At 35.0% G+C, this 10,438-nt stretch overlaps 2 protein-coding genes across 4 annotated transcripts; both read right to left on the bottom strand.

The window, feature by feature from the left end:
- Positions 1-46: 46 nt before the first annotated feature.
- LOC112518867 lies at positions 47-3,265 on the bottom strand. 3 transcript variants are annotated; one of them, XM_025126651.1, is made up of 5 exons: positions 3,001-3,265; positions 2,689-2,856; positions 1,974-2,055; positions 556-612; positions 47-269 (listed from the first exon to the last, which is right to left on the bottom strand). In XM_025126651.1, exons 2-5 carry the CDS (start codon positions 2,785-2,787, stop codon positions 91-93), a joined length of 417 nt encoding a protein of 138 aa, XP_024982419.1. In that variant the 5' UTR covers positions 2,788-2,856; positions 3,001-3,265; the 3' UTR covers positions 47-90. The 3 variants fall into 3 exon arrangements, with proteins under 3 accessions (XP_024982419.1, XP_024982417.1, XP_024982418.1); XM_025126649.1 differs by lacking the exons at positions 2,689-2,856; positions 3,001-3,265 and having other exon boundaries at positions 1,974-2,607; XM_025126650.1 differs by lacking the exons at positions 2,689-2,856; positions 3,001-3,265 and having other exon boundaries at positions 47-266; positions 1,974-2,607.
- A 6,057-nt stretch (positions 3,266-9,322) lies between these two features.
- Positions 9,323-9,943, bottom strand: LOC112520166 (putative F-box/kelch-repeat protein At1g62270). Its single transcript, XM_025128467.1, has one exon. The coding sequence runs from the start codon at positions 9,941-9,943 to the stop codon at positions 9,323-9,325; it is 621 nt and encodes a 206-aa protein (XP_024984235.1).
- Positions 9,944-10,438: the final 495 nt, after the last annotated feature.

Below are 10,438 nucleotides of genomic sequence, written 5' to 3'. Positions count from 1 at the left end.
ATAAACACAATCAAGATTGTTAGAAAAATCACTTACTATCAGTCAATTTCTTCAATCTCCATCTCCCTGGCATGCAACAACCTTTTGGTTTCATTTGACGGCCTCTTGCAGATTCTCTTTGAGTGGAGGGATTAGAAGAGCAAGTTCTGCCATGGTCTGATCCTTAGTCCTAATGGTATTCTCCTCCTCCACCATTTGCGTCTTCATGTCATCCAGTATTGCTTTGATGGAATTTATTCTTTCAGGGAAGATGGACAAGGCCATTTCTGCTATCTCACAATGGGAGGAAATCAGGAGGAATGAGGTTGAGAATGATTACAGCTTTGTTTTGTGAGGGAAGTGAAAAAGGCAGAAAAATATAGGGTTAATATGGGGTTTTATTTTGTGTTTTTAAGAGATGGTGGAAGAAATTCTCCCAAAGGATTGAAGACACAAGAGATGTGTGTTTTTCCTGTTACAAGCCCTTTGGGGGGGTTTTCCAAAAGGTAATGTGTTCTTGTATCTCTTTGTTGTGTGTGTTTTTGTAAATCAAACTTTGTAAGAAAAATCACTTACTAGGATTTCCATCAGTCAAATTCTTCTGTCTTCCTTTCAGCTCTTCAACCTGCATATCTAACAACAAGTCAAGTTCGATTTTCAGCATCTCCTCACCCTTGAAGCTTCTCTTGAAGTGGAAGGATTTGAAGAGCAATTGACTGTATCACCTTTTTAGGATTTTCAAATCATATTTCCTCTATTACATAAGTACATTTCTTTAAACACAAGCTATTACCATTTTATCAAAAATCTTATAAAACACAAACCCAAAATAGTCGATTAAAATGTTGGTGTTTGATTAGTTTAAGTAGCTTAATTTCTTCCGACAGAGTGTTGATATGCTGTGTGGTGCGTAGCAAGTGTTGCCGCTGCCATCCCTCTTGGTTCAATGGTGAAGTGGATCAACTCCCTTCTGAAGAAAACTATGAAAACGCCATTAAAGGCCAAAAGGAGGTCATAAGCTCACACCCTTGAAGATGGTTCAATGTGTGTTTTGTTGGTTCTTGCTAAAGATATCCCTGTTTTTAAAGAAAAAAAAATCATCTAACGATCAATGGCAATATGGAGGTCTACTTTGAAGATGATCCAATGGTCACCTACTTGAACCCAAAAACCTCCTACGGCTTTCTTCCTCACAAAACACAAACCCAAAATAGTCGATTCAAACCTTGCTTTCTTCCTCACAGTTTTCTTTTTCCATTTAAGTAGCTTCAGAGCTTAATTTCTTCCGACAGAGTTTTCCGCATTCCTTATTTGTGCTACCACCTACGCACAGACAGCTGTCTATAGCTTTCTTAAAACCACATAAAACCGTATTATATCAACATAGATAAATAATGAAACGAGGCATTGAAATCGAGATACATCTCGATGCATTGCACAAGTACCCTTCTAGTACGTTTAAAATAAGCGTAAAAGATTTTCATTTAAAGAATTTATTTTTTAAGAGAGTATTGTAAAAAATATATATAATTTTCGTCAAATAATACGTGATTAACAATTAATTAATTTTTTTAATATAATTCTTTTTTTTTATCACATGTGATAAACAATTATTCAAATTAAACACTAGAAAAAAAACAATAATAGAAACATAATAGCATTTGTTATGTAAGAGAACATGTTTAATATGTATAAGATCATTTGTGATTCAAAATGTAATTCACAATTTACAAATATCACAATTTATGCAGAAAGCAATTTTTTCCCCTCCCAAACAAAAATTTTCTCAATCTATACAGGCAGATTAATTCACATAGACAGCTTTATTCATACCGCACTTAATGGAAACCCAACCAAACAACCCCTTAGACATATTTGACATCCTATAAATGTGATTTGGTTGTAGTGCCTTGAGATTTTGCAAATCATATTTCATTCGAGTACTCGGTTTGAAACTTGGAAGCTAATAAACGTAGCGTAAAAAGAAGGTATACCGTCTAGTATTGAGGGCCTTGCCGGATTTCWTAAGAAACARAACGCCATCCCACCGGGCATTATCGATAAAAAGCGCCGCTGCTGCAAATTGTCGTTAAACATCAGGGCCATATTTGGCATATGGACCCTCATAGTACTTATATTAACACAAATTGGACATATATGAACACTATTGAAAATTATGAACAYAATTTGACATATATGAACACTTGGMGCAGTTATGAACATGACACATATGAACACTTGTGGCAATTATATAACCATATGAAAGATTATGAACGACCCATTTGGACCCAAGGTCAGACCATACACAAGTTGGGTTTCGGTGATAATGGAAGTTATGATGAGAAGCTTAAGACACTGTATAATTTAGGACAATAATCATGTTTGACAATTCGGTACCATTACATGTTTGACGTGATTCTTGTTTTAGTTTGCCTAGAACTCTTAMGACACTGTATAATTTAGGACAATAATCACGCAAGTGGCATTCAGTTATCTACATAATGTGGTTTCTATAACATAGTAGGTGACAGATCATTTATAAGTTTGGACACTTGCAAAATGGMGGTTGCAAAACTTAGGRGCTGTTTACCAAACATTTATTTGGTAAGTGCTYATCGGTAAAATTTAACACTATCATTTATTTAGCGGGTAAGATTTTGGTTCACAAAAACGACATCATATTCAATAATTTACTTTGTAAGCGCTTACCATGGTAAGAGCCATGCAATTGATTTGTTTGTGTTTTGTTTTTCTCACAATTTTGATTAAGCAGGCTGCTGCTGCGGCTACTGTAATGCCACAACACATGCACCTTCCAGAGGTTAGAAAAAGCTACTGCTGCTACTGTAATGCCACAACACATCCGTTTCTACAAGACTACAAGAGAAGGTGCATAAGTATGAAGATTCATACCAGGGATGGAGCAGTGAACCACCAAAGACAATCCCTTGGGTAAATTTATTACTTGTGCATTATTTCTGTTTCAAGAACCTGTTAATTGTTGTAGGTGACTCCCTGAACCTGTTAATTGTTGTAGGTGACTCCCTATCAAAGAAGTTGATCAATCCACAAAAGAAGCATCTTCTTTCCCTATGGCTTTGCAGCCAAACATCTGTGCTGCTGCAAGTCTATCTAGACATGAACCTGAATTCTGTCATGGTAGATTGTGTGTTACTGATTACCGTGTTAAGTGGGATAATAAGTTGAAAAAGCAGGAACTAATAATAGAAAATGTCTCTAGAGTTATGGTTTATAACATAGTTAGTTTGGGTTCACGTCTCTATAGTTAGTTTGGGTTCATGTCTCTAGAGCTRATTTTAGGCAGAAACATGCATCTTTAACAATGAATTATGGTGGCATGTAAAATGATGCAAGCTTTAGTTGACAGACTTGTACCACTGCTACTACAACARTTGATACAAGATYACRGGCAATGGGTAACACAGATCCCTGATATGACAGGGCATATTAATGCATATATGTGCTATATTAATGTGATTTGTGCACAGGGCATATTAATGCATATATGTGCTATATTATATGAAACATGATATGAAAAATTATTTAAAACCAATAAAACACCAATCTTAACTTCATATGGTGGAACATATGAAGAGTGGCCTCACAGAAAATATACTAAACCCCTGCCCCTGGCCTCTTCATTCAGAGGTAAGTTTGTCTTCAGTGGTCAAACAAAGTCATCACAAGGATCCAATATTGATATAGATATCAACAATGCTTATATTTTTTTATTAAGCAACAATATATGCAGACTTGTAWCACTGCTACTGCAGCAGTTGATACAAGATTACRGGCAATGGGTAACACCGAACCCTGATATGACAGGGCATATTAATGCATATATGTGCTATATTAATGTGATTTTTTCTTTGTTGTGATTTGTGCACAGGGCATATTAATGCATATATGTGTTACATTATATGAAACATTATATGACAAATGATTTAAAACCAATAAAACACCAATCTCAACTTTATGCATGGTGGAACATATGAAGAGTGGCCTCACAGAAAATATACTAAACCCCTGCCCCTGGCCTCTTCAGTCAGAGGTAAGTTTGCCTTCAGTCAACTCTAACATAATACATAGCAGCTTCAACTAAAGAAACTTATCATTGTGACTACTTGAGCAAACAATGTCTTTAAAGACCAACCATGGTTTAGTCCAAAAATTCACTTTTGCTTTTGTATATAGTTTAATTTCTAAAATATAATATATATATATATACCTATCTATTATATATATATATATATGAAAGTTTGACATTTACCTCGGATCCCAGCAACCTGGAGCATGGTGCTGTTGAAACTATAAGTTGCAGATTTACAAAAATCTGGCCTGATTCACCAACGGTTCCAATTAATATAGCTTCCTGTAAAACCATTTTCCAAATTTGAAAGCAAACATGTTAAGTCTTCATCGATCTTCAATCTTCCCACCCGACAATGAAATAAGAAAATAAAAAAAGATGCTGATATGCTTCTATAAAACCATTTTCCAAATTTGAAAGCAAACATGTCCAATTTATCCATCACTGCCCAAAACATTCAACTACTTGTCATATTCAATGTCACTAGCTACAACAAACACCAACAATCAATTGAGAATGAGAACATCAAAACATCTCGTATGTGTTTATAAATCCGCTTCAAAGAGAAATATTAAGGAACTTAAAACATCCCGTATGTGTGCATTGATATTCAGAAATCAAAAAACATTTTGGACCGTAACATATGAATTGAAGAGAAAATTTATAATGGAAATCAAAATCACCTCTAAAAATGGAAATGGAAATCTTAATAAAAATTGAAATCGAAATCAATAGGGTTTTGAAGAGCATACCTTCAAATTGAAATGGAAATCTCTAGGGTTTCGAAGAACCCGTGAAATTAAAATCGATGAGGTTATGATACATCAAACCGTTTGATACATGAAATCTCTTTTGAAGACTGTGAGAGAAGAAACCATCTGTTCGAGTTCGAGGTGATACATATGAACCTGTGAAACCCTATAATTAAGACCATAAAATCGTTAGGGTTTTGAAATGGAAATGGAGAAATCAAAACTTCAAATTTCAGGTTATATGCACAGGTTGGGGGCCACGAATTTGATACATCAAATCAGCCATTTGTGCAAAGGTAGTAGCAATGGAAGAAAGCAAGGTCTGATCCTTACCAAACTGGTTTGACGCACAGAGGAGAGATGGAAAAGGAAGAACAAGACTGTTAATAGAAAAAAGAAAGGTATGACCTTACCAAAATGGTTTGACGCACAGGGGAGAGATGGAAAAGGAAGAACAAGACTGTTATTAGAAAAAAGAAAGGNTTACCAAAATGGTTTGACGCACAGGGGAGAGATGGAAAAGGAAGAACAAGACTGTTATTAGAAAAAAGAAAGGTATGACCTTACCAAAATGGTTTTGGCGCCCAGGGATAGCTGGGAAAGGTCTGAATCTGTTATGCATTAACAAGTTGTACATTATGTTTTATAATTTGTTATTAATAGTTTTTTGAAATGTATGTATAAAATGGCAGTACTTTATGCCTTATGGTTTGTAATTAATATATGAGTCTAAATGCCTATATATATAGTATAGATATAGATATAGATACTAGTTGTATACCTGCGCATTGCAGAGGGAGCCATGAATTTTAACGATTTTGAAGTTTCACTGATTTTATTAGAGAAGATTTAACGATGATATAAGTTACAATTGGTCTTTACATATTAATACAATTTGAATAAATATAAGTTACAATTGTGACATGCGTACAGTCTGTACGTTCTGAAATAGTTCCTACTCTTTCCTTACACATGTGAAATTACGCTTCTACCCCTGTCCTTTTTGGTAATATTTCCCCATTCCCCTCATGATGCCAATATCAACTACGCACAATCAATCAATAAATAACAAACAAAAATACATACATGTACACAAATTTCGTCTTCCCAAAAAGTTTTACGTTTGCATTTTTTAAGAAAAGCCGACAATAAGAATAACACGTATTTATTTGATGTAAACGTATTGAGAGATACATAGAAAGCTTACAGTAGCACGAAGGAGGGAGACGCAGTTGCCGTGATCTTGGCCCTTGGCGATATGCCCATTTTTTGCATCGGTCCTTCGTTGGACAAAATGTCCCATTCGCTTCGCAACCGTTCTTCACGAAGGAAATTGAACAGTCGTTGAGGTGACACCGGCAACCAAACTGAAGTAGCCGCACTTAAAACGATCTCGGGTGGCTCACCGGGGTCATCGACGCTTTGCCTTGTCATCACTCGAACATCTTCATCAACGTTATTCGCACAAAGTTTGTTCCATTTATACACGGTGGACGCACAAACACCAGCACAGAAATTATCCATCACTCGTTGAGCTAGTTTCAACATACTCTTCCTCTCGCTCGCTGTTAAGTAATAATTATAACCAAGAAAAAGATAAACTTAAATTAAAATAGTCACAAAAAAGCATTAAAAGTGAGACCATTAAATTATTATAATGATTAAAATAATAAATATTTGAAATTTAGGATGAAATTTAAAAAATACATATAAAATAGCTTAAATAGGGAAGGAAGAAACAAGAAGCAATAAATAATGGTTTGAAAGTTACTAAATGGGTGGAAGAAAGCTGTAAAGAGAGGATGAAAAAAGCTTCAACTAAAAAAGTGAAACTGAAAGTTTCAACTTTGGTGGTGTTGGTGGGTTGTACTGTCATAGTTTTTTTGAACTTTATGCATAAAATGGTTGTACATTGTGCTCCATATATCCGGTATCTCTTTGATGGCATTTACTCTTTCACGGAAGCTAGGCAAGGCCATCAAGGAAATTCTGAAAATGGTGCTATCTCATAACCGGAGGAAATTTCTGAAAATGGTGCTATCTTATTTTGCAGCTGTGTTGATATGCTCTGTGGTGGCAGCTGCAATAGATGCACCACCTGTGGTGCGTAGCAAGTGTTGCCGCTGCTATCCTATCCCTCTTGGTTCAATGGGGAAGTGGGTCAACCCCCTTCTGAAAAACCATGAAAACGCCATTAAAGGCCAAAAGGAGGTCATAAGGCTCTATGCAAGTAACACCCTTGAAGATGGTTCAATGTGTGTTTTGTTGGTTTTTCTTTGCATTTTCAAAGTTTTCTCTCATGGAAATGCTCTCGCTACTAAAAATAAAATATGGAGGTCTACTTTGAAGATCATCCAACGGTCACCTGCTTGAACCCAAAACCTCCAATGGCTTTTGGAGATCTGCCCTGTACTGAAAACCGTGAAGACCTGTTGGTTTTTTTCAACTCTCCAGAGCCACTGATTCTGAAAAGTTGGAAGGACCTTTCACTGTTTTGGAAGATGGCAAAAAATGGTAACAACCTCCACCTGCTGCTGCTGCTGCTACCCTCTCTGAAGTATGCATAATCCGAAGAAACAGCAAGTGACCAGGGGTCACCTATTTTGGCTGTTGGACAAGACTCCTCTTAGTCTCACTCTTGTGACCCTACTGTAAAGGTTTTTGCAGAAAAAGTTGATGGTACACTTGTGACTAGGGGTATTAACGGGTTGGGTTTATCGGGTTGAAAACATTTGATCAACCTAACCCAACTCAAATCGTACGAGTTGGTCGGGTTGATAATTTGATACATTAAAATATTTTTTTAACCTTGAATATGTTATTTCTCAACTCATAATTTATTTTTCATCATCAACCATTTTATACAATTTATCCATACTTCTTACGTATATCACATTCAGTTAATTTTCTCAATTTACGTATATATGTTTACAATTACTGAACATATATATGAATGAGTTATATAAAGATGTGAATAAATTGAAAAGATGTGTATATGAAAAATGTACGTGATAGTGTTATTGTCTAATGCATATATTAATAGAAATTCAACAATCATATTAAATCCAAGAAGTAAAAGGATATCGGGTTCATTGGATTGGGTTGGGTTCAAATAATAGTAATCCAATATCAACCCAATATATACGGTTTGAAAATTTTACAACTCGATTAGACATCGGGTTGCTTCGGGTTGAGTTATTTCGCATTTGGTTAGGTTGGGTTGATCGGGTTGGTCGGGTTTTTGAGTACCCCTACTTGTGTTGTGACCCCTTTAAGCACAAGTTATAACCATTTTATGTAAGATTTTCAAAAAAAAAAACTTTTAAAGACAAGTCATAAAGCACAATGTACAACCATTTTATACATAAAGTTCAAAAAAACTATGAATCACAACTAACAAAGCATAATGTACAACCACCAACACCACCAAGTGTAACTTATATCATCGTTAAATCTTCTTTAATAAAATCAGTAAAACTTCAAAATCGTTAAAATTCACGGCTTCTGATGCATTGCGTGGATACACAACTAATGTGTATGTGTATATATATATATATATATATATATATATANGGGGGTGGGGGTATCTATGTGTTGTCAATACAACAAATCAAGTTTTCACATTTTTACTATAAAAAACATCGAATAACCATCATCTGTAATGTAACCCAATGTGAATAGAAAACCAATAGGATTTAAGAAAAGAAAATTTAAAACAAATAACAAACCAATGTGATTATATTAAAAGCAATGAAATAATGATCTGATTTTGTAGTGATAATACGTGATAATGATTTGATAAATTGAAGATTGTTTATTATGTGATTTTAATGTGATAATCATCTAATAATTATGTGATTTTTGTTGTGATAACGATGTGATAATGTTATGATAATCGAAAACCAAAGATGATCATGTCTATAATAATCGACATGTATGTTCATTTTGTGATTTTTCTATGATAATTATTTGATACCGTATTATATGTATGTGATTTTAGAGTTAGGGCTGCCAACAAAATTAACAAAATTACAGATAAATACGAAATTAATCAAATGATTAACCTTAATTAATTACTTTATTTTTTTATTTTTTATTTTAATTTTAATTGTGGGTTAAATATTTAGAGGCCCATAAATGTTCTTGCATTCTCGTAAAACAGAGGTGTTCTCATTTGAACCTCTCCAATCTCCAATCTCCGTCTCCGTCTCCGTCCATCCGCCACAGCTCCGCTACAAATCTTCAATCACCATTCCGTCCCCGAAATTTCACGTACAAGTGAATGCACCCTCTTACGACCATATGGAACTCGTACACCTTTTCCATATCTCGTTTCCGTCACAAGGACTTGCCATCTTTCTCAACCTTTCCGTCTTCAAATCAAACCGTATAACAACTATAGAATTTGACATTTCAAAATTCAAGTTAGTTATCGTATTTATGAAATACATTTTTTCGTTTAATAAAACACACGGTTGAGTCAATTGATATTCCGATAACCTATAACTGTGTAAGTGGGTAGAAAGCTCGACTCCTCTTCTGTCGTCTCAACGTGTCTCCACGAGTCGGATTTCAACGAGTATATATAAACATTACAGTCCTTGGTTACGAGTAGAAGCTTGTAGTCGTCGCAACTGTAATACAACCCGACTATTTTTGCAGTGGTCACGTGACATTTTTCGACGTTGGGTCTAGGCACGGTCTTGTATTCACCCGTTAAAGGATTCCATAGAATTATATCGGTGTATATCCTCCCGTTGCATTTGTTAATCATGCGTAAACATACCAGTCCACGTGCAGACCCTATGATCTGTACGTGTTCATGACTGGCTTCGAATGGTAAAGGACGGCTCGCGGTTAGACCGTCTTGAGGTGCTTCCAAGTTGATGGTGCTAAACTTGCATGGTGTTGTGGTGGATAAGGTAATAAGAAGTTTGTGGTGGTGTTGATGCATCTTGGCAAACGTTGGTGTTGTCAAGAACGACTGCCATTGCTTGCAAACGAACAGAAAACGGTGTACGGACTTACCTGGCACCCTTGGTAGTATGTGGAACAAAAGTATGTCAGGTGGCGGTGGTGTCTCAGTATCACCGCAGCCCATCGTAGCTACTTTTTTTTTTTTTTGATAAAAATTAATTTATAACTTATATTTTGGTCTATTTTTTATTATAATTATAATTATAATTGTATTAGCGCAACAACTAGTATATAACTATATATATATATATATATATATATATATTTTGTCATGTAATTATATTTTTATTTTTAAATTGATATTTGTTTTACGAATGTCATGGTTATGACGGCTTTTCATTACCCAAGATGATTGCAGCTTTGTTTTGTGAGGGAAGTGAAAAAGGCAGAAAAGTATATTCAAATCAAACTTTAATAGTCGTAAGAAACCCAAACATACTGACGGAATGGAAAAACTTTGACAGAAATTCTAAAAATTGCTCCACTAGTTACCTACAATATAAAGAACAAGAAACCCTCTTAGAATAAAAAACATAAACACAATCAAGATTGTTAGAAAAATCATTTATTATCAGTCAATTTCTTCTTGAGCTCTTCAATCTCCATCTCCCTGGCTTGC

This window comes from Cynara cardunculus (assembly GCF_001531365.2).
Source record: "Cynara cardunculus var. scolymus isolate 2C chromosome LG 10, CcrdV1, whole genome shotgun sequence".
Taxonomy (NCBI): Eukaryota; Viridiplantae; Streptophyta; class Magnoliopsida; order Asterales; family Asteraceae; genus Cynara; species Cynara cardunculus.
This window is presented reverse-complemented; position numbering and strand designations above follow the sequence as displayed.

Bases quoted from the DNA above. Each gene is read 5' to 3' on its own strand.
- LOC112520166 (XM_025128467.1), bottom strand. From the start codon at position 9,943: ATGGGCTGCGGTGATACTGAGACACCACCGCCACCTGACATACTTTTG.